At 37.5% G+C, this 25,172-nt stretch overlaps 2 protein-coding genes across 6 annotated transcripts in view; one reads left to right on the top strand and one right to left on the bottom strand.

Annotated features, from left to right (window-relative positions):
- The window catches only part of gpm6ab (glycoprotein M6Ab), a 92,722-nt gene extending 74,395 nt beyond the window's left edge, over positions 1 to 18,327 (bottom strand). Inside the window, exon 1 of one of the 2 annotated variants that reach the window (XM_077246683.1) lies at positions 17,506 to 18,327. In XM_077246683.1, coding sequence (XP_077102798.1) covers positions 17,506 to 17,509 — 4 coding nt within the window. In that variant the 5' untranslated portion in view covers positions 17,510 to 18,327. The remainder of the gene's footprint in view (positions 1 to 17,505) is intronic. The other variant, XM_077246681.1, reaches the window with a different exon arrangement.
- Positions 18,328 to 18,992: 665 nt separating this feature from the next.
- The window catches only part of wdr17 (WD repeat domain 17), a 61,408-nt gene continuing 55,228 nt past the window's right edge, over positions 18,993 to 25,172 (top strand). For 3 of the 4 annotated variants that reach the window (XR_013207822.1, XM_077246634.1, XM_077246635.1), the window contains exon 1: positions 19,007 to 19,071. The gene's annotated coding sequence lies outside the window, so the exon portion shown is untranslated. Of the gene's footprint in view, positions 19,072 to 25,172 lie in introns of all 4 variants that reach the window. The other variant, XM_077246633.1, reaches the window with a different exon arrangement.

Genomic DNA, 25,172 nt, shown 5'->3' with positions numbered 1-25,172 from the left:
ACACCAAATTCTAATAACTGTACACTGATGATATTAAGTGAGTCATTACATTAACATTATATTGTCTTTCTTTTAACGAGTTCCTAAAAGGGTTGTTTTCTTCCCCAAATAGATTTTTCAAAATTACTGAACTTCCAACCTGATCTCATGAGAAAACGTAAGTATTTTACAAGGTGACAATGACGTATGAATTTGTATGTTGTAATTTGTACGAAATTAATGTACAATTAAGAAATGAGTGAACCTGAAGGTCCACCCCTAAACCTGTCAGTATGGTGTAAGTAATTACACAACAACTTATGAATGAAATTGTACGAATACATACAAATAAGTCCCCAATTCAGAAAAATGTAAGTTATAAATTGCAATGAGGTTGTGTTGGAACTTCAGCTTTTAAATGTAATTTTATGTAATCAACCAAACCTATAAAGGGGCTCTTACTGTTATGTTGCTGATTATGCATCATCAGCTGTTATGATGTCTATAGTAATAATTCCACTACTAACAGCTCAGGCTACAGTTGTAATCAAAATTCAACCCCCATTGCAAATCACCTGATTGGCTAAATGCTCAGATTTTCAGCTGTTTGCAATGAACAAATCAAACAAAAGTAATTGAAATAGCTCAACAGAAGAAATGGTTCAAGTTTTTTCCACAAATTCAACTGAAAATGCAGTCTCTGCATTTCTTCTGCAGTCTCAAAATTATTCAACTCCTTCATGGCAAGCATCTTTAGCACTTAGTAGAACAATCTTTTGCTGTCATGACCTGCTGAAAACGAGATGTATAACCAGCCACCAGCTTCTGGCAGTGTTTCTCATGAGCAATGGCCTCCAGTTCAGTGATATTCTCAGGTTTAGGGCGGGATTTAATTTTGTCCATGGGAATTGACTAAATGGCTGTCAGTTGTGGAGGATATTTAGTCCCAACCTCCGCTGAGACATATGTCATGAAGAGAACAGATGTTGTTTGGAGGGTAAGGAGAGATTATAATCAACTATTTGATTAAAGATTATGAGGCCATATGAATTAAAGAAGAAAAAAAAATCTTTTTTTTTTATATCATGGTGACTTTAAGGACATTATAATCGGTTGGATTATCCAAATATTTGGTCTCCTGTAATTAAAGTATCTAGTCTAGGGCTTTAGTACTGCTTTAGAGACAAATTATGATTTTCTACACCTCATTAGTAGTTCTGCCTATGGTCATGTCTGTTCTCTGGATAATGCTCATCTTAGATAGGAGTGACACATTAATTTATTGTTGACAGCTGTTTTGGGCTTAGTTTATTCATTATGAATATATAAAAATATATTAAACATGACAAACAGACAGTTGTGAACTTAGATGAACTGTACCATAATGTCATCCCTGAAACCACAAAGCTCCAATTTTCATTCATTCATTCCCCATATAGTCAATATATCGGAGTCCATTATAGTGCATGAGTGAATTAGTAAAAAAATTAAAATGGACACATAATCAGCTGGTTTCTATCTATCTATGTAATGATAAAAATTAAACTTTCATATATTTTAGATTCATTGCACACCAACTGAAATATTTCAGGTCTTTTATTGTTTTAATACTGATGATTTTGGCATACAGCTCATGAAAAACCCAAATTCCTATCTCAAAAAATTAGCATATCATGAAAACGGTCTCTAAACGAGCTATAAACCAAATCATCTGAATCAACTAATTAACTCTAAACACCTGCAAAAGATTCCTGAGGCTTTTAAAAACTCCCAGCCTGTTTCATTACTCAAAATCGCAATCATGGGTAAGACTGCCGACCTGACTGATGTCCAGAAGGCCATCATTAACACCCTCAAGCAAGAGGGTAAGACACAGAAAGAAATTTCTGAACAAATAGGCTGTTCCCAGAGTGCTGTATCAAGGCACCTCAGTTACCCCTTTTCCACCAAGGCAGAGCTGGTGGTGGTTCGGAGCCAGAGCCTAGTCTCAAATCGGTTCTTTGTTTTTCGACCACCAAAGCACCAGCTCCGAACCAGTAAAAGTGGTTCTTAAGTAGCACCAAATCATTGCTGGTCTAGAAGTAAGAACCGCTTACGTCAGCGGATGGGGGCGGGGTTACCATGACCAACAAACAAGACAAACAGAAACTTGTGACCGCCATTTTTTAAATAGCAGCTAATCGTGCTAATAGCAGCTCGATTGTAATCTCCGTTAATGCAAGTTACGGCGAGCTGCACGAACGAGCTGGATTCACAGTGTTTGGATACTGATGTAGGTTTGCAAAGCCATGAGCATAAATAGTAACACAACGACCGCCATTGTTGATGGAAGGCTTGTTCGATATGCATCGGAGCGGCATGGACTGATCGGAGCTGCAGGAGTGTTTGGAGAGCATACGACTCCTGCTTTTGGATCGCTCTCAGAGTTCGAGATTCACAGTGCCGAACCATCTCGAAGAAGCCTGGTGTGTTTGTGTGTTCCGCGCTAGCGTTGCTGGGCAACATGAGATGTATACAGTGACATAAGATCTGGCTCTGTGATGGCTCTCTAGCCTGTGGAAAGGCAAACCGGTTCTTCGAAAGCTCGTCAGTCGAACCAACTCTGAACCGGCACTAGCTCTAGTTCTGAACCAGCACCTGGTTCTTGTTGGTGGAAAAGGGGTAAGTGGGAAGTCTGTGGGAAGGAAATAGTGTGGCAAAAAACGCTGCACAACGAAAAGAGGTGACCGGACCCTGAGGACCGATTCCAGATCTTGGGGGACCTGCGGAAGCAGTGGACTGAGTCTGGAGTAGAAACAACCAGAGCCACCGTGCACAGGCTACAGGTGCCGCATGCTACAGGTGCCGTGCTACAGGTGCCGCATTCCCCAGGTCAAGCCACTTTTGAACCAGAAACAGCGGCAGAAGCGCCTGACCTGGGCTACCGAGAAGCAGCACTGGACTGTTGCTCAGTGGTCCAAAGTACTTTTTTCGGATGAAAGCAAATTTTGCATGTCATTCGGAAATCAAGGTGCCAGAGTCTGGAGGAAGACTGGGGAGAAGGAAATGCCAAAATGCCTGAAGTCCAGTGTCAAGTACCCACAGTCAGTGATGGTCTGGGGTGCCATGTCAGCTGCTGGTGTTGGTCCACTGTGTTTTATCAAGGGCAGGGTCAATGCAGCTAGCTATCAGGAGATTTTGGAGCACTTCATGCTTCCATCTGCTGAAAAGCTTTATGGAGATGACGATTTCATTTTTCAGCACGACCTGGCACCTGCTCACAGTGCCAAAACCACTGGTAAATGGTTTACGGACCATGGTATTACTGTGCTCAATTGGCCTGCCAACTCTCCTGACCTGAACCCCATAGAGAATCTGTGGGATATTGTGAAGAGAAAGTTGATAGACGCAATACCCAACACTCTGGATGAGCTTAAGGCCGCTATCGAAGCATCCTGGGCCTCCATAACACCTCAGCAGTGCCACAGGCTGATTGCCTCCATGCCACGCCGCATTGAAGCAGTCATTTCTGCAAAAGGATTCCCGACCAAGTATTGAGTGCATAACTGAACATAATTATTTGAAGGTTGACTTTTTTTTATTAAAAACACTTCTTTTATTGGTCGGATGAAAGATGCTATTTTTTTAAGATAGGAATTTTGGGTTTTCATGAGCTGTATGGTGTGCAATGAATCTAAAATATATGAAAGTTTAATTTGTATCATTACATTATGGAAAATAATGAACTTTATCACAATATGCTAATTTTTTTTAGAAGGACCTGTATATATAGGTACACTTTTTAAAAGCTTTAATGTGCTAGACCAGGGGTGCCCAAACTTTTTCCTATGAAGGGCCAAAAATCAAAGTTGATTGAGGGCCGTGGGCCAAAAGTAAATTTTGCATCATAAATCAAACTGTATTACATTAAAGTTGCTATGGGTTTATTTATTTCATTATATATTTAAAATAAATATAAAACAGCTTTAATCTGATTAACTAATGCAGTTTTATTTGTAAAGTTTAGCATTTTAATGAACTTATTACAATAAAACCAACAATCCCCAAGTGTTCAATGTACAATACAGTTCAATGCCAAATACACAAGCAATAATAAAACCATGTGGTTGAAATGTCAGTGACCTAATGAGAGATATGAAGCTGGTCCTTACTTTTCAGAAGTTTTTCAAGATTGGGCTGTAGCTGACTTACAGACAAAGACAAGATATTATGTAGGTGAGAGTCATTTATTTTGCTTCTGAGTTTACTCTTGTTCAAGTTCATCAGACTGAAAGTCTGCTCGCAGAGGTAAGTACTGCCAAACAGAGACATCATCACTTGTGCCTGCTTACACATCTTTGGGTACCTGTTTGCTGGGACACATTTGTAGAAGTCTGTCAAGGGAAGGGATGTGAACTTGTGTTTCAGTTCTGAATCACACTGAAGCTCAATTAGTTCCATCTGAAGATCATCTCTGACTGCATCCACACTGATGGTGAAGGGTTGAGCAAACAACTCAAAGTCAGCAGTGTTGTGTCTGAAGTCCTCAAAGCGACTGTCAAACTCCTGGATAAGGTTGCTGAGAACAGCATCATACTCATGGACCTTCTCCTTCACCATACCTACCTCTCCAAGACAGGGAAAATGGGCTACATTTCCTGCAAATGAGATGAGAAACAGAAAGAACAGTGTGATACTGGGACAGGCATGTAAAACAGAGGGAGAAAAAAAATAGAATAAATAACTGAAAAAAGAAGGAAATTATTATTTCATGACAATTTAAGAAACTAGCAAATTTTAAGCACATTTTATTAGCTTGATGTACAACAAAAATACAAATGCTGACATGACTGAATATAAATGTAAACTCCACATATAATTCTAAATATAATTAAAAATAATATAATTATAATTGCACAAAATATCCCGAATATTATAACTGTAAATATTACTGTTACCTGCTGAGAGATGTCTTCTGAGCAGCAGTAGTTTTTGTTTGAAGGCTCTGACGTGATCAAAAATCTGGGTGATAATCTGGTCCTTTCCCTGGAGCTGAACATTCAAAATATTGAGCATCTCTGTTACATCCACAAGGAAACCCAGGTCAGAGAGCCATTTCTTATTAGTGGGCACTTGGATATTACCATCCTTGCTTTCCTGAAAAACTCTGATCTCATCACGCAGATCAAAAAATCTCCTGAGAACTTTTCCACGGCTGAGCCATCTGACCTCCTGATGGTACAACACATCACCATATTGCGCATCCATCTCATCCATCAGTGCCTTGAACTGTCGGTGAGAAAGCGCCTTGGAGCGTATATTGTTGACAATTTTGACGACGTCACGCATCACATCCACAAGCCCGACAGATTAAGCACATAGTTGTTCTTGATGTAAAATGCAGTGGTACCTAACAACTTTTCCTCCACATTCACTGACTTTCTGAGACACAGTTGTAATGCCGGCCATCTTCTCCCACTTTAATTCATTTTTTGCCAACACTCTCTCAACAGCAAAAAAGAGATCTTCTCCTTTAGTAGTACCAGAAAGGGTCTCAATGCCAGCCAACTCTTGTGTCACATCAAACGTTTCATTTACTCCACACAAAAATACCAACAGCTGTGCGGAATCGGATATGTCGGTGCTCTCGTCGCAGGCTATCGAATAGGCAGAGAACGCACTTGCCTTTGTCTTGATTTGCTCGCTGATGTCTTGAGCCATGTCCTCTATGCGTCGGGTAACAGTATTTCTTGACAGGCTAATTTGTGAGAACATTCGTACCTGAGAAGGACAAACTGCTTCAGCAGCCACTGCAAGACATTCCTTGACGAACTCTCCAGTAGCGAAGGCTCTTCCACTTTTAGCAATTAGAGCGGAAATCTGATAACTGGCCCGTGTGCTGCTTTCTTGTGCTGATGAAGGACGTAGCAGCGCGCTCTGTTCATATCGAAGTTCAGCAAGCAGCTCTATAGCCTTCTGTTTTCGCGCCTCGCCGCTGTACTTTGAGAAATCTGCAGAATGTTTTGTTTCATAATGACGACGGATATTGTACTCTTTTAAAACAGCAACAGACTGTTTGCAAACTAGACATACTGCCTTTGATTTGACTTCCGTGAATAAAAACTCATCTTGCCAAGCTTTTTTAAAATTTCTCTTGTCTGTGTGCCACTGCCTTGATTTCTCCATTATTGTGTTTAATTTGTTGACGTTAAATGACGTCAAGTGTCGCAAGGCACGCGGTGCTGCACCTTGAATTGCGCATTTACAGGAAAAAAATCTAATTAATTTACATTTAATTTAAACATTTTAATTTCAGTTTATTCTGTTGTAGTTCAACAATAAAACAAACAAAAATGTTATGTCAAATTAGAAATGACGATCTGTGTCGAAGGTATCACCCCTCCCCCCTCTCTCCCCATCTCCCCCATCTCCTCCCTCTCTCCCCCCTCTCCCTGGACGGAATGGTGGGCCAAATCAAAGGTTACCACGGGCCAACTTTGGCCCGCGGGCCCTAGTTTGGGCATCTCTGTGCTAGACTAACTGGGACTTGTCACATCACTTGTTGCTCTTTTGTTAGTAGTACTGCTTCTATATTATTCTCCTCATTTGTAAGTCACTTTGGACAAAAGTGTCTGCTAAATGATTAAATGTAAATGTACAGCAGTTGGACAATAAAACTGAAACACCTGGTTTTAGACCACGGTAATTTATTAGTATGGTGTATGGCCTCCTCTTGCAACCAGTACAGCCTCACATAAGTCCTTAATAGTGGCCAGATGGATTTTGAGCCATTCCTCTTCCTGAGCAGTGGCCAAGTCACTATGTGATGCTGGTGGAGGAAAACCTTTTCTGACGTTGAAACCGCCATTTGCCATTTGTGACCAAAGGTATGGCAATAACAGCCGGACCATTAATATTGATGAACCAATGAACAGTTCTGGTGGAAACAGGAGAGTCGAGGTGCACATTTAATTGTGCAGTGATTTGGGCAGCTATGGTTTTATGTTTTTGGATACAATCTGGGTTAGTACATGGACATCCCTTTCAGACAGTTTCCTCTAGCGTCGATATCCTGGATGTGGTTTGTGGTGGTACGCCGGACATTACCCTGGATACCCATAGCTATCGAAACACCACAAAGACTTGCTGTTCTGGTCACAGTTGAGCCAGTGAGATGCACACCAAAAATTTGTCCTCTATTGAACGCTGATATGTCTCCTATTATGTTGTATGGATTGCAATATTTTATGTCCAGTTGCGCTATTGCTCCGCTATATTGGCCAGTGTTTCAGTTTCATTGTGACTGCAAATGTAGCGTATCACTTGCTTATCACTTGCTCCAGTTTAAGCCTGTAACCATGGCAACAGACTGCTTCACAGATCTGCACTTTCGAGAGAGAGAGAGAGAGAGAGAGAGAGAGAGAGAGAGAGAGAGAGAGAGAGAGAGAGAGAGAGAGAGAGAGAGAGAGAGAGAGAGAGAGAGAGAGAGAAATGCATGCAAACAATGGAGCATCTGATTCCACCCCACATTTTTAGCTGCTAGTATACATAAAACATAAATGTAGAATACGATAAACAGCCCAGGTGATGACATGATCTAGCCCTAGCGTCTCGCACTCTCAAATTTATATTTATATTTTATTAAACTGCCAAGTACCACCACAGCACAAATTAATTATATAAAGAATAGGTGGGCTTTGGGGCGGTATCATGCACAGATTGCATACCATGGCAAGACTGTGCCAACCAGTATAGATTCTGCTATGCCGTTTATACCAAGACAGATATATTAGTGCTATTATCCGGGACAACTTTACACTATTAACACCTGAGAACACTGACAAAACAGTAATGCAAAATTCAGATCACATTTCCCAAACAAGTCAAGAAGAACTTGTTGTTAATGAATGGTTTTAGGTTTAACATGAAGCAACATTTTGTTGTTTATGATGCAATGCAACAATGAAAATAATAAAGAATCTGCATTAATATAAAACAGCTGTTCTCATCCAGGGGCCCTAAAAACGTCCAAGGGGGCCACGATATGACTTAAAATGATTCAAAAAAGACAAAACAAATATACATTTTTTCTCTAGTTATGCCAAGCTCTAAAATATTGATGTTGAAAATAAAAATAAAAAAATCAAATAAGATCAATTACCTTTAATTTAATTAAATGAAAAAACAAATATTATTTAAGTAGTTAAGTATTGACTTAAGCAGAAATAAACATTAATTTTACCCTAAAAATAACTTTATCATGATGTATACCATGACCTTGTTGTAAACTTACTCATACCATTATATAAGATTTTGTTCAAACCATACAGTCCTAGGTAAGCTGTAAAGAGGAAAAATAGGAATGGGTCAACAAAAAGATGCTAGCCCCATCCAACTCTCTCTCTCACTTATCATGTTTGACCAGATCAGCCTGTTACCAAGAGATGATAGTAAATCATACCATTTGTTTCTGATGTTTACCATGTTGTTATCTACAGCTAACACTGCATCGATCTGAACAACGGGAGTGATGATGCTAAAATGGCATGTCATGTATAAATCAAGCATGCACATAATCACATAATAAACTATGGCTTCTCTCTGTCAAAAGACTATAATGCTTCACTGACAGCGCACATGAAAATACACTTGCACTCATATTTCACATCAATTGTTATGAATGGTTACAAGAAAATGCTGATATAGCTGAATTTTTAAAAATCACCTTCTTTCATAGTGTATATGTCAAAATGATTCTTACAGAACAGAGCACAAATGTTCTTTACAGCATCTGATTGCCAATGTATCAACTAAGCAACTGGGTCTCAACTTTTTTTGACTCTTTTTGGCCCCTCTTTGTCCATAACTATTTTCAAAGCCCCCATGACTTTTTTCATGATTTACTGGTTACAGATTAAGGATGAGATTTATATATATATATATATATATATATATATATATATATATATATATATATATATATATAAAATCTTTTTTGTATTTTTTTATCTTGGCATAACTAGGGAAAAAAAAGTAAATTCATTATAAACAAAATATTATATGACTTTATTATTTTACAGATCTAGAAATCACACTTTTAAAATTAGGCCCCATCATACATTCAGGTTTTTAAGACAAAGACAACAAACAAACAACAACAAAAACCTACTTAGGAGGTGAATTAAAATTCAAAATTAGGGATGGGCATTCGATTAAATTTTCTTAGTCGATCGTCGGGAGAATTAACGATCGACTATCGATTAATCATTAATATTTTTACATTCAAATTCATTATTTATTTAACTTTTTATAAATTAAAAAATGCAATGAAAATACAAACATACAGTGTGTTTTTCCTCGATTAGATCTTTATTACAAGATGATCAACTTGTGGCAGTAAAACTGGACGTTCGGTTAGGCTAAACTTGAAGATATATGCGCGGCGGTGCTCGAAAGCAACGGAACCTGCAGCTGCGAGTTGGCGTTCTTAAACAGAGACCCTCGTTTGTTCCAAAATAATAAATAATAATAAAAAATCATGTTAAACAATAACTTAACCAAAAACATAATAATTCTTAGATCTGACAGGTTTTGTCAAAATGTAACTCAAAACTATCCGAGAACGGAGTCGAGAAAGAGGGTGAGAGATTAGCCTACCTACAGTAACAATCAATTAGGCTAGGCTACTTAACAAAGCCTCATAAAAAATAACTAGTAACTCACATACAACTTCTACACCAGTCTACTGATTTTTGTTGAGAAAGATCATTGCATTGCATCATTGATGACATGATCTGGGGTCAGACGCGACCGCAACCTGACCGTCAAGCCTCGTTTACACTTTCGCCTGGCTCTGCAGCGCGAGTCTCCGCAGACTGCTCGCGCACCTCCCCAAACAGACGAGGCGTTTATACTCGACGCGCTCGTCTGTGAAACACCGAATACCGCAATGACGTCATTTTTGCCGCGCTCACCTTCGCGCTCGTGCGGACGCGTCGAGTGTAAACAAGGCTTCAGTCCAGCCGCTGAAAACACCCGGTCTGAGGGGACTGACGTTGCCGGATGCACACGTACCTCCGCACTAACTTGACCAGCCCGGGGAACACGTTCACTTTCCACTCACACTACGCAACGCAGCAGCATTAGTTTAATGATAATCGATAACAAATTAACCTGATCGACGAAATTCTTAATGATCAATAATCGATCGTCGATTAATCATGCCCATCCCTATTCAAAATATTTAGTTGTTTTGCCCTTCAGGCTGATAACCACTGCTCTAAGTCAATGTTTCTCAAACTAAAAATCCCAAGTCTCTACCACAATATTTGGTCCACCAACTTATGCTATTTATGACTTATAACTAATTTATTTTATTCCACAAGTTATGTTTTGTTCTAAGATAAGTTTGGTATTTGGATCAGACACTGCAACAAGTGACATGCAGAAAAACTCTGTACTAAGACATGTTTTGTTTATCTATCCTCCTCCTGCTTGGAAAATGCCACATTCACAGTTCTCAGGGGAAGTAATTCCTTTCCAAATGCAATTAAGTGAATCATATGCATCACACAAGATATTGGGAACAGGAAGGACAGATAACAAGCATGCCTATGCTTATTACTCCCCTCTGCTTTAACATAAGCAACAGATTAAACTACATAAGAGATATTAGAGTGATATCATCAGAAGCTGCAAAAAACTCTCTAACGCTGTGTGATACAACTCCCTATATAGTGCAATCACATAATGCAAGCTGAAAAGTAGTAATATGACATTTATAATAAATAAAGACACAATATTATTGTCTGGCAGAAAGAAAGAGCAAAGACTGTAATTCACGGTAACTCGCTGACATGGCTTATCAAATAGACAAGAAGTTTGACAAAATGCTATAAACCTAGCTATTGTTCTGAATTCCACCTACACCCTGTCGAGACATTATTAGAGCTAAGAAAGCAGAAAAGTGTGTGTGTGTGTGTGTGTGTGTGTGTGTGTGTGTGTGTGTGTGTGTGTGTGTGTGTGTGTGTGTGTGTGTGTGTGTCCTAAAAAAAACACAGTAAGTCAGACATTCTAAATCATTAAGTCACCAATTTCCAAAAAATTTGAGAAAAACACACTAAAAGCACCATTAAAGTAGTCCATTTGATGCATTATATTCCAAGTCTACTGAATGTAGAATATGAATATGATAGTTGTATGTACTGAATAGAATGAAGTTTTTAAAAGCTATTATAAAAGTGGTTAAAAGTTAATATTCTCTGTAAATCTTAGATAGATCCATCAAGCTTGATGTCAATGTCATTTAGATTGCATTTATCTTTTTTTTATCTTTTGAAGACTCTTTAAATTCTCCTTTTGCATTCCATGGGGAAAAAAATACAGCATATAGGTTACGACAATCAAGAGACCCGGTAAATAATGACATAATTCTATTTTTTTAGTGAACAGCCCCTTTAAAGCAATCAGTGTAGAATATGATATAGGGTACAACTGGGCTAAAGGCATACAGAAAAATTTGCTTTTCACCCCATAGCGTATGGATTGAAGTTTTTTTTATATATATATATATATATATATATATATATATATATATATATATATATATATATGTATATACACAGTGTGTGTGTGTGTGTGTGTGTGTGTGTGTGTGTGTGTGTGTGTGTGTGTGTGTGTGTGTGTGTGTGTGTGTGTGTGTGTGTATTGAACATTGATGGAGCAATTTTTTGTGGGAAAATAAATCATAAAATTGGTTTGTTTTGTTTAAATATCTTATAAATGTATGAGGTGGCAAGGTGGGCCTTTTACCCCACAAAAGCTCACCAGCATGGGACAAAAGACACAAAGTTTTGATTCAAATATAGCTAACTTTAGCTAAAATATGTGTTTAATCATGTCTGAGGTAATACTTGTTCAAAACTATTGTACTATTTTCTGTTTATTTTGATAAATACAATAATTAATTTTGTTCTGGAATTATCCTGTCATTAAACTGTTAACATTAAAATATATATTTTTAAAAATACAGAGACGAAATTATTTAAAAAAAACTAAAGATTCTGAAATCATTGATGGAGATCCCGTAATAATTTAATGCATTAAAATATATTATTAATTGATATGACTAATATCAAATTTTTACCACATCATGTCAACAACTGGAAAAGTCAGCCAGCTGTTTATTATCTTGTTAATTATTGTGCCTTTCACCCCAACAACAGGGACGCCTTTTACCCCAAATACCAAATTTTTTAGCCTACATATTCTTCCATTATTGAAAAACTGTTGCTTTAATACCTAGAACAAAACTGATTAAATCTACAACATTTTAGAAAACCTCAAATATTTGATCAAATTAGCACAGAATCAACGTTGCACTCCTGCATGGGATCAAGTCAAGGATCAGCCAAAATTTCACCTGCATCCTTAAAAGCGGATGTTTTGGAAAGTGATGTGGCAAGTTATTGTGCCATCTAGTGGTTTAGAGGAAAATCAAATCAAATGTGCCTTTTACCCGGGTGCACCTTTTGCCCTGTTGTACCCTATATAGTATGTGGAGATAAAGAATGAAATGTAGAATATATACTGTATGTAGATATAATAAAATTCAAAAACACATATGACCCAAACATAACAAACTAAAGAATAACTGTTCATCTGTGGACTGGTTTAAACACTGATCCAAGATGTGAAGCTTTTATTTCGACATCTGCCATTGTGTTTGTTACTTAACTGACCCTGAGCGTTGCTACAGTAGCTATTGTACTGAAAGGTCAGGTCGGTTGCGTCACATTGCTTGGATTCCACAGAGGATTTAATAGAGCCCTGGTCACAATACAGTGGACTTGGCTACACCCAAAGCCTTTAAGATTAGAAATACCAAAACTAGAAGATACATTGAACAACAGGATACAATAAAAGAAAACAATACAACCGACTACACTGTGCATTTTGGCATGGAGTTTCCTTTAAAACAATCGTCATCTCATTGAAATTTTATTTATTTTGGCCATAAACTAAAACCAGTAAGTAGACTAACAATAATACTACTGAGCAAAAGACGTATGTGATCCAAGCACAGATGTCTGTATTTCCCATTAGCATATGATACTGCTTCAGGGTCTAGTTTCCACTAAAGGCTTGCATCACTAGACTGACAGACTGTGGGAATTCACCGCAGGCCATGATATGTCTACTAGTATTTTACTGGTTTAGAGTTGCGTAAGTGTCTAAAGTTCTTAAAATGACTTAAGTTCCCTACAGTTTCTCTCAGGGTTTAATCAATAAATGTATGTCTTTTTGTCATATGTTCTCCTCAGAGGTGATGCTTTTTAAGAGCATGGTTTTAGAAGATCTTTAGCTATTAGGACACAATAAAAGCCACATTCATTTGAAAGTCTGAGCTTATGGTCACTTGGCTATTTAATAAAATTGTATCAAACACATTCCCCAATTTTGCTATATTCTGGTCTGGGATCATGGTGTTTAAATGCTGTTCAGGGACAGAGAAATTCCAGAGTTTCCTCTTAAACTACCTGTGGGTGGATTTCAAGAGGAAGGTGCTTACTGCACTACAGAAACAGCCTCAAGATCCACTGCTGTGATTGCAAGAGTCAGAAGATTTGTTTTCAACCAGAATAAATCAAAACCTGAGTCTCAGAAGGGGGAATGAAAACAGGGAAATGTGAGGGTGGTTCAACCCTTACTGATCTCTTCTGAAGACTGTTTATTATTCCTTTGGAAAATTTTAAACGCCATGTCTCAGAAGAGGACAAAGAAAGGAAAATATGCAGAATGCAAGCCAGTTTTCACAGACTAGGCCAGCTTTGAGGATATATTGTCTGTTTTTGGAAATTGTCACTTTGTCATTCCATACAGGAAATAGTGGAAGAAAGGGCGACCATATCCACACAGTCACTTCTTCCATAGGGAACATTGGATTTTCCATGTCTTAAGGCCCTTTCACACTAACAACAAAAAAGATAACAGAGATAACTACTATATATTAGTGTAACCATATTAGAACGGTGATGTTATGATTAATGCACACTTCTCCAGTTACATTCTCACAGCACATTTTAAAGGAAGATTGATTTTGCTCTCACTGTTTTAACATTTAGCTGAAAAAGTGATCTGTAAGTGATTCCAATGACACTGTTCCTCTATGTCATTGTAGTTATAATTGATATTTTTTAACGTTTTTGTTATTGTTCTTGGTGTAAATGGATCTTTAAAGGGTTAGTTCACCCCAACATTTAAATTCTGTCATTAATTACTCACCCTCATGTCGTTCCAAACTCGTAAGGCTTTCAATCATCTTCGGAACACAAAACACAAATTTCTGTCCCTCCACACATCTGACACTTCAAAAGGCTCATTAAGAAATAGTAAAACTTAAATGAATTGAACGGTTTAGTCCAAAATTTTCTGAAGAGACACATCGCCTTTATGCAGTATGATGAACAGATAAGCTTTTATTCACCTATAAACATTCATCAACTCAACACATCAATTGTGGTAAACAGAAGCTCAAGCATGTTAGCTTGATGTGCAAGAACCATTGAGATTAATTCTCGTGTGTTACGCAGCACGTTTGAACAGCACAAGAACCAATGAGGTTCATTCTTGTGTTAAGCAGCACGTTTGAGCTTTCGCAAGGACCAATGAGGTTTGTTCTCGAGTTAAGCAGCACGTTTGAACATCACAAGAGCCAATGAGGTTCATTCTCATGTGTTACGTAAAACATAGAGCTTCCGCAAGGACCAAAGAGGTTTGTTCTCGTGCATCAAGCAGGCTCGGTTGAGCTTCTGTTTATGTTCGCTGATCAAGGTTTATATGCGAGCCTAAATAAAAAGCCTAAATTAAATCTTTTCATCATGTAAAGCGATCAAGTCTCTAGAAAAATTTGGACTAAACCAAAAACCTTTTTGTGATGTGTTTTATGATCTCTTTATGAACTTTTTGAAGCGTCAAAGTGCCAGTTGCATATCTGTCTATGAAGGTACAGAAAACTCTCAGATTTCATCAAAAAGATCTTCATTTGTGTTCCGAAGATGAACGAAAGTCTTACGAGTAATTAATGACAGAATGTTCATTTTCTGGGTGAACTATCCCTTTAAGTTCACCAGCTGAGTGAATATATAATGCTGGATAAAGTGTTCTGCAAAACTTTGCTCCTATTAATTGAGTCAATGCACATAATGAGTGTCTAAAATAAATTAATTAATCAAAATCTAGTTTAAAACGTTCTTTCTTATTCAAACATACTCATGTATCATTGTATTCATGTTGATTTGGTTTTGAAAAACTTTAATACCATTTTCAAGAAAAAAATACATTTAACATAAAGTGATATTACCAAGTAAAAATAATAGCCTAATTATGTATTTTCATTACACCTTAAATATATATCTTAATAATTATTTCCAAAAAAAAAGTATTTTTAAACATATAAGCAGTAAAGCGATTTTGGTATTTTTCTCAAAGAAATAATAACAAAAGAATATGACAAACTTAAGATTTTAATTCCATTCATAAATAATGTGTATTTTCATAAGATGGCAGTAATAATCAGAAATGTAAAAAAAAAAAAAAAAGATGCATGTGTTATAAATTGTATGAATTATGTATTTTTTTTAAATAATATTTTACCCCCTACCAGCACTGCACTGTTTCAGTGATCCAAAACAGTAATTGTACAGCTGCGTCATGTAGACGATACACACACATATTGAGCTCCATCTTCATCGCCATATGGGCAAAAATACAGACTCTTGGCTTCTGCTACTGCCTCCTTTTAAAACATGTCGGTGTGGCAGTAGCACACGTTGCACTTGTACCCTCACACAAAAACACATACACACGCCAAAGGCACTGGCTGACCTTTCAACTGGACATCTGTAACAGGACATGAGTGCAGCCTAGGAGACAGCATTCCTGCTTTAAGTCCCTGAACCCCATAAACCCAAACCCATGTTCTGCTCATTAGACTGACCGGCAACCAGTGAAAGGAGAGTGAGAACAGGGTGGTGGGAGAGGAGGGCAGTCTCACTAAAACAGAGGCGCTTGTCAGGATTATCAAAGGCCCCCCACACAGGAGGAGAATGTTTGGAGGCGGCTAACAGAGAGACATAATGTGGCTATTTATCCCTCATGTGACTCCATGCATATATTAGAGAGAACACAGAGGGGACAGACCATCAGCAAGCACCATGAATGAGAACTTCAACAAAGTCTGTCTTTTTCCAGCACAAACGAGTGTTGTCATTTTTCATATTCCAACTATAACTGGTAAACAGAGCATGAAGTGAAAGCACCAAAACAGCAGTGTTTTTCAAATGCCAAGACCCAGATCTAAAACACACATAATAAGAACAAAATGTTTTGTGCCTAGAAACAAATATAGCCTATTCAATCTGTGCAATGAAGCAGGTCTAAACGTTTTAAAGGAGCTGTGATTGATTCTGTAGCAGTTGGTCAGTAGTGCTGCACATTACAGACAAGGTGCATGTTGAATAGTGAGGAAACTTTCTGCACATCTATTTTCACTTGTTTTGTGATGCGAAGGTTATCTGTATTTTTGATTAGCTTTCCTGGCATAATAAGTCCCTTCCCATAATAATAATAATAATAATAAATAAGGAATGTATGGAAAAATCTTGTTAAGGTAAATTTGTGTCTGTTCATAAGTAGAGAACACTATGTCGACCATTTGGAAGTAGTTATCTTGCTGCAAATTCAATGTCTGAACGACATTAAAAGACACAGTTGTCTGCACCTGGTACAGTAAAATCACCATTATCTGATTATGAGCTTATATGCAACCTGCCAGCCTACTTAAATTGGTATCAATAGAGAAAGGCATGTTTGCTTCTACCACATGTAATGCTTATACCAGAGCAGACGGAAAGGGAGACAATATTAATATGATTGTATAAATGAATGATTAATATAAAAGTGCATCTGCATCATCTGTTTCCTCTTCTTAAAAGTAATAAATCACCCCCCCCCCCAAAAAAAAAAAACACAACAACAAAAAACAACAACAACAACATGAAAAATCAATCAATATTTACATTTACTGACTACATACTCTTATATTGTTTCAACCGTGCATGACTTTGAAATGTTACAGAATGACAGTCCCCATTCACTTTCAATGTATTAAGAAAATACGCATGAAAGTGTACAGTGACTGAGGCTGTCATTTTTCCTAACATCTAATTTTAGTAGTAAAGTAAATTAAACATTGCAATGTTTCAGTAAGCTATTACTTTAGTATAGGCTTTAAGCTTGCTTTGTGAACGAAACACTCAGCTATTTCTTGGTAAGTAGAAACTTGTTGAATCAAAACAGTTGCGGCCGAAGCTATGATAGGATGACAATATGTTTACATACAATAGAAACAAACTTAGCGAAACCTTTAAATTATGTCATTCCCCCTACTAAGTTGTCGTACTTGCACTTCACACACCTCAGTTTTCCTCTGCGACTTTTTGAAGTCGCCCTCTCGATCTCCGTTAAAACGACAAAGAAATGACTTACCCATGTTTAAGACTAAGAGCTCGACACCGCTGGAAAAGTCCAGTTCAAGAGTTTGACACTGAGAGCTGGTCGCGCGATCGTCCGTATATTAATGAGGTGACGTCACGATCACAAACGGACGGGGAAACTTATCAATCAATGGCATATTGTTTGATACATTTCATGAACATAAAATCAATTTTAGCAAGTAGGCCTAGAAAACATAATAGTAATAATAATTCATTAATAGATTTTAAATACCCTATATTATTAGCCTATTTAACTGAGATTGCTTGAGTTTCTTATATAAATTAATTCATTATAATGTCGCCTATAATAGGTTACAATCAATTTGATTGTATTGCTTTATTGTTTTAGCCTATGGTTTAAAATGCTAAATAAATAAATAAACAAACTCACATTTTAGGAAAGTTTATTATTAATTCTGTAATTATTTAACAATTTAGCCTAGCCTACTTCTCTAGGCTACCATAAAGTTCCAAATTTATTTTTCCTTCCCGCAACATGTCAACCATTTAGCCATCACAGGCATCACGACTGAACTGCTACTCAAGTGCAACGGTTTGGCCTTTTTTTTTTTTTTTTTGCCCATGCCATTGGCTAATTCCTTTCGCAACAGGATCATTTTGTCGTGGTAACACATTCTCTTATCGATTAAATATATAGGGCTAAAGTTGAGCATAACTTGAACAAAAAAAAAACCCCGCTATTTTCATGATATTGTTGAATTCATTATTTTCCAGGTTATAATTCCGGTTTTTCCATGCCCGTGGGAAGCCGGTGTCCAAGGTAGCCTATATCCTATAGCCTTCATCCATGTGTGTTTAATTCAACAATATCCGCTTCTTTTTTTATTGCATCTTATTTACTCCGAACACACCCTTCTGTGATGTATATGGCTCACAAAATTATATGAACAAGGTTATCAGTTCCCTCTGCTGGTAGATTACAAGAGTTGCATTCTGAATTTGAATAATTTAATGGACTCTTTATTCTCTTTTTTAGCAGTACATGATAGCCTACGCCTTTTATACGCAGCATAAGATAGCTATCCAAAACCGTAATGGGTTAGTATTGCCAATATGTTGTGCAGCAAGCGACAACATGCATGGGGTGAAAGTCCGCAAATGAAACTGAATCTCTGTGTGAAATGCTGCAGATAGATTAATAATGCATCATACTCCCAGTCCTGCATAGCCCTCACAGACGAATATGTCAGCCCCAAGCAGTTTCATTGAACGGTTGCCATATTTTACAAAATTCCTTTGTTTTTTTTCAACAATAGGTGACCAACCGCTTGGACTGCAAATACAAGAAAACACACACAGGCACCTGAGCACATCCCCGAGTCAAGATTAGGCTACATGGATTATCTATGATTTGCTTTGATTGATTAATCAACTGACCAATCAGCGTTCAAAAACAGGGACAGAGTGTGACGTCAGTTTGAAATGGCCCAATCGTCGCAGTGACTCGGAAGCAGCGTTAACAAACTACATGAAGCGACTCCGTCAGCGATACACCTAATCTCAGCACCAAGTCGCTGTCCAACGGACATCGAGAGAGGTAAGCGAGCTTCATGCTCCCGTTTCACTCCTGTTTTCAACGGAATGTTTGCTACATTACCCACAGAGCGAGACATTTGAATACATGTGCTGCTTTAAAAAAAGATACTTTGTCGACCCTGCTTACGCACTGGACTGTTATCATCGTTGTCCGTATTGTTTCGGTGCAAAAAATTGCCACTGTAAGAATGGTGTTTCACGTTCCTCTTTCCTATTGAAATGCATGTACAGAGAGCTATTTCATTCACAACAACTTCCGTTACAAAGCAAAAAACAAAACAAAAAAGCAGGCTATTATTCTGATTATTTTGTGCTGTTTGTACTGTAACTTTTTAATGTGATTTGGGAGAACTCCAGGTGGACTGTCATTATGGGAATGCACACGAGGCTGTTAATGATGACAGTGGTCTGCTTTTCCTCGTCACAGATTTCATTGTGATCTTGAGCAGACAGTGCTGGGCAGATTAGACCCATTGAGAAACTAGATACATAATCAGCTTCTCTTGCCAAGATGCAGAGACAAGCAGGACTAATGACCAGTGCTTCTTGAGACAGGTGCCATTCGACATGCAGCCATGCAAATCATCATAGATATCCACTTGACACGTTGCCCCACTTATGGAACAAGTGATGAGACATCATGCACTATTTATGTTTGTTAGTATATCTATTTATGTGTGCGTTGAACTGGTTGTATGAATCAGTTTGTTTTAAGGTTGGAAAGTGCCATCTTTGTTATATCATATAGGATAACTGTTTGATGCAATCGTAGTCAGATTCATGAGAGTGCTTATACTGTCCTTAGGGATTCTTAGAGCCTAGTCTCTATGGGCTGTTTAGAGGAAAAGATTTGCAGATTAAGTAATTGAAGATGTGGCAGGGTGATTAGTATTTGATTATAAATGGGATTTGAGAAATATGTTGCAGGTTATAATGTATTTGACAGGAAAAACAACCTCTGTATGCATAATACTGTGTGAAGATCCTCATGGACAGGAAAAGATTAGATATGTAGAATCCCCAATCTTTTTTATCCTCTTTAGGCCCCATGCAGACAGACTGGGACTGTATGGCAGTACTTACTGTAGTAAGTTTCTCATAGCAATAGCATGACATTAGTTGAATTTTTTCTTTGTAAAACATATAAAATAGAAAATATGACTTCCAATAAAAAATTATATGGTTGTTAGTGCGTAAAAAAATGCACTAAAAAATAATTACATTAATGTCATATTTCTATTGTTAACACGTTTAGTTTCAGGAAAATAATAATAATAATTCTAAGTATCGGGTCTTTATTTGTGTGGTGCAATACACTTGCATAAAAAAATAAAAATAATTGGCCAAGATACGCAAGACAAAAAGCTGGAAATCACGTTTTGTGTTTGTTTGTTCACGCTTTAGAGTTTGTTTTTGATCTGTTGTGCTCATGTCTGTGTTTCTAGGTTGGTTTTCAGTTTTTTAATTAGTTCAGTTCTCTCACTTAACCAGCCTGTTTTGTTACCATGGTCACTGATTGGTGTAGTTCTGTTCAGGTGTGTTTAGTTAATTAGCCCCTCTCCTTTGCTGTCTTTTGTGATGTGTGTCTTTCAATTCTCAGTTAGTTCTACATAATTGTATGTTGGTTGTTCTGTTCTGTTCCTGATCCTTGTTCCTATTCCTAATATTCTGTTTTGTGAATATCGGAGTTTATTTCGAAATAAAGACTGCTGCACTTAGATCATGTTTCATCTCTGCTACAAACCAATGCTGATAGTTATTACATGAAGCTTTAACAAAACATTATAATATGCAGGGGTGCCGCTAAGGGGGGAAAAGTTAGGACGATTCTAAGGGCCCACACACTTTTGGGGCCCCCAGAGATCGATTTTATTAATGGAATGGGTGGGGTAGGGGGCCCAACCTCATATTCTTTCATAGAGCCCAACATTTCTAGCCGCGCCCCTGATAATATGATCACTTTCTTAGGGCAGTATGTGTCTCTTGATTTATTTACCTTCTAAATGTTAACTTTTTCATTGCTCTGAAGTTCACTCAAGTCAGCTCCAGCTGCATGGACTGTTTTATGAAAAGCTTTGGTGCTTTTGTTTTGGTGCTGCAGACAATGAGAGACATGGCTGCTATTGTCTTCTATCTTATTCATGATAGGGTACAGCAGGTCTATAGGCCCTTTTGATGTTATTTTCTGCCAAAACACTCAATAGCAACAAGAAGGGGAAAAAAACAGTACTTTCATAAACACCTGTTTGTTCCAATGTCTGATCTATGAGTACATTGCAAACAATGTGTAAACTAAAGGCTAGTTTGGAGGCAATTTGAACTAGAACATGGGATATTATTTATAAAATATTGTGGATTTACGTAGCTAATAAGAATTCCTGAAACTGTCATATATTTGGGTACTTAAAATTCTGACTTTGTTATTCAGGAACAACCATAGGTTGGTAAAGGTTGAGGTAAAAGTCCCCATGTTATTGGAACCCCAAGATGTAGACTATACAGTTCATTTTCATTGCTCTAATAAAATATTTTAGCATGGATGAGACTAGATAAAATGGATGTTGTGCTAAACAAACATCACCCACCTTCCTAAACCAACATTTGCTGCCATTTGCTGAAGTGGTTAGCTTGATACTCAAATATCAAGATATTTGCATTTTCCATATCACTATTGCCCCTATATTCACATTATCTCAGTAGTCCTCTGTGAACCTTTAGCCCCTGTGAGTCCCTTTATAGTTACATGAGTTTTAAGGTGGATTGTGTAATATCCACAAAAAAAATCAATTCATACTCTACATTCCATACCAGATGGGGGCAGTATACCTCCAGAAAGTGAGTTGATCTACTCTAGAGTAACAAACAAGAAACGGCATAGTCTCTATGCTCCACCCCTACCTTCACAACGACCCTAGAGCCATAGCCGAAGCCGAGCCAACTCCTAATAGAGGACGTTTTGAGTCCAGAGGAATGTTGGTTGATGTCAAGTGATTTTTAAATGACATCTTTAAGCTACTCCCCTTCACCAGTGAATGTTCATATTCATTTTGTTCATATTACATTTTTATTGTTAGTTTGAATTACATTAATTTGACAGACAGCATTCGCTGCTGTTGACCAAGCTAGTGCCATTCAGAGCTGCCAACTCTCACTAATTCACCGTCACCGATTCTGTCAATGTTATTACGCAATTCAAACAAAAAATACCTTTGTGGCGCTTGTAAATGTTAACGTTACACGACAGATCCCTAGTGCACGTGAACCGATCATCTCTACTAGCTAATATTAAAAACACATGAACACTGTTGAAAGATACAGTATGCTACAACTTACCGAAATGTATTCTTCATACATAATACCGACCAATCATTTTTTTAATCAGCGTGCAGAGGTCAATAACATAGCTGGAGAACAAATATGTCAGATTTACCTCAGGAAAGCAATTTAGTAAACATAATATAGCTCACGTAGTTCTCATTACACCTTTCAATGTAGCCATCGCTAACTTTAGAACTTATATCGAACAGCCTTCGATAAATTTCTATGTTATAACTTCCTGAAAAAACTAAACAAACATAAAACAAACTTCTAGCGAAATACTAACAGTATCTTACTTACCAATCCAAAAGAAATGTTGCAAGTTCGGAGTCAAACCTCATTTCTTTCATTCTCATTAGTTGTCTCCAAGGATGGAAAGCAGTGCCAATGTTAACTCTGGTTCTGCTCCTTTTTTTATCCGATTTTATTTGTGATTCCGAACGCGTTTTTTTTTCCCTGCAGTGGGTGGTTGTGGTGTTGGTAAGGGTCTCTTGCCAAGGGCTTCAGCCATTCTTCCACTCTCTTCCCTGAACTGAACTCTAGTAGTGGGGTGTACTTTCCACACGATTGACATCAGGTTAAAATACGCCCACAAGCCGTGCGACTTATTCGTGTATTGCAGTTTGGCTGGTGTTGCCCGCATACTGCCTCCCATGGCCGAAACTGGTATTATGACATCTGTCGGGCCGGGGCTAGTAATTTAGCATGCTAATTCAGGTTGATATCTCTGCAACACTATAACTTTTCATTTTTTTAATGACATCATCACCCTTATTTCTTCTCATTCTTTTGATCCGTGTAACTCATTTTTTGTATATTTTTAACTCAATTCTGACACATGGCACCTTTAACCCTCTAGGTGCCACGGTCGAGTTTACTCGACAAGATCGCGCACTGAATAAAACGGCCGATTTTTTCAAATTGGGTGTCAAATTTCGTTCGACCTCCCCTCCACTGGATGGCAGACATGTCATGCTTCACCCCTGACTCAAAAAAACGTAATATTTCTATACAAAATGTTCGAGTTAGAGCGCATTGAATCAGTGCGATCAAAAGCGGAGCTAGTGTGCGAGTGAGCCATGTTATCAGAGCCTCTCCGCAATCGCGGCGACAGTATTGTGGTGGAGACTTTGTCTAATACCACTTGGTATGTTAGACGAGGTCGAAGTATTCATAGGACAGTTAGGAGGCAACGTGGAGGCAGGGTGAGGAGTCGCAATGACAATGACAGTAGTCCGAGCTGTGCACACTCGGCGCGCGCGCGAGGCAGATCTGGCCGCGCTGCTCGTATCATCTCTCTCATGATCTGTGCCTTGCCGTGGCGAGTGAGCGTTTGAACTAAACAGGTCTTGTCTACTTGTGTTTGTATGTCATATGAATAATATATATGTGCCCCATACATGGAATCAGAGTGCCTACTGTATTTAGTAAATGGAAAATCTCTACAACAAAAGGCCAACCACTACATGCATTCGGTTTGTTTCTACCATTTATTAGTAATGATTTACAGTTTGTTTACTACTTACTATATACCTGAGCATTCAGTATTGTGCAATATAGCATACAGAAGGTGATGGACATTTTGGGGGGAAAGAAGTGCTGCATTTTATCATTTAAACATGACTTTTCATGAAAATTCTATAATCCAAGATTGCCGCCACCATATGACGTCATAATATGCAAATTAGATGGGAAAATTTAATCCCTACATAAACTTTGGTTCATCCTTAATATTTCTCTAATTTACAGAAAGTCTCTATCTTTGATCACTTTTAATATATAGACTTTTGAAATTAAGATGTCAAAATTGGACGTTTTAGGAAAAAACCTCTGGCGCCTAAAGGGTTAAGGGCACGTTCACACAGGCAGTTTAGTTCGGAACGGGGCACGGTTTGCTTGTGAACCAGGGACGTGCAGAGAGTTCCTCAGGGGCAGGGGCTCAAATGTAAAAAAGGGGCATACACACATAAATACATACATAAATACATACATACTTTTATTCAGCAAGGATATGTTAAATTAATAAAAAGTGATAGTAAAGACTTAGGCTATAAAATAATTTCGATTTTAATTAAATGCTGTTCTTTTTTACTTTTTATTCATCAGTGAATCCTGAAAAAAGTATCACCGGTTCCAAAAAAACATTAAGCACCACAACATTGATAATAAATCAGCATATTTAAATGATTTCTGAAGGATCATGTGACAATGAAGAGAAATTATGCTGAAAATTCAGCTTGGCATCCCAGAAATAAATTATATTTTAAAGTACATTAAAATAGAAAATATTTTAAAATGTAATATTTTTTTAATATATTTTGATCATAAATGCAGACTTGATGTGCATAAGAGACTTATTCAAAAAACGTAAAAAAAATAGTAATGTGTCCAAATATGTTACCTGTACTGTACATACTATTAGCCTATATATTATTACTGTTGTTGCATAAATCAAAAATGTTAAAATAAAGGTACAATATGTAAGAATTGTGTATCAAAGTATACAAAAACCACTTGCACAGTTTTAGGTTATATATTTCTTCAATTGTGTACTTACATCATCCTAAATGTTTCAAAGAATTTGTAAATTCAGTGAAATTCACAATTTTAAAAAGTGCCTGTCACTTGTCGCCTGTCAGTTACATAATATCCGCATTCTCCCTGGTTTCCGCTTGTACTGCCATAGTAACCATGGCGACATATGTGGACAACAGCTTAATGTTTAGCAGTAACTGCTTACCTCTAGTCTCATATAGCCAACAAACTAACACATAGAATAACATT

This window comes from Siphateles boraxobius, unplaced genomic scaffold (assembly GCF_051911475.1).
Source record: "Siphateles boraxobius isolate OS27281-9 unplaced genomic scaffold, OSU_SipBor_1 29, whole genome shotgun sequence".
In the NCBI taxonomy this organism is placed as follows: Eukaryota; Metazoa; Chordata; class Actinopteri; order Cypriniformes; family Leuciscidae; genus Siphateles; species Siphateles boraxobius.
Note: the sequence above shows the minus strand (reverse complement) of the source record. Positions and strands in the feature narration are given on the sequence as shown.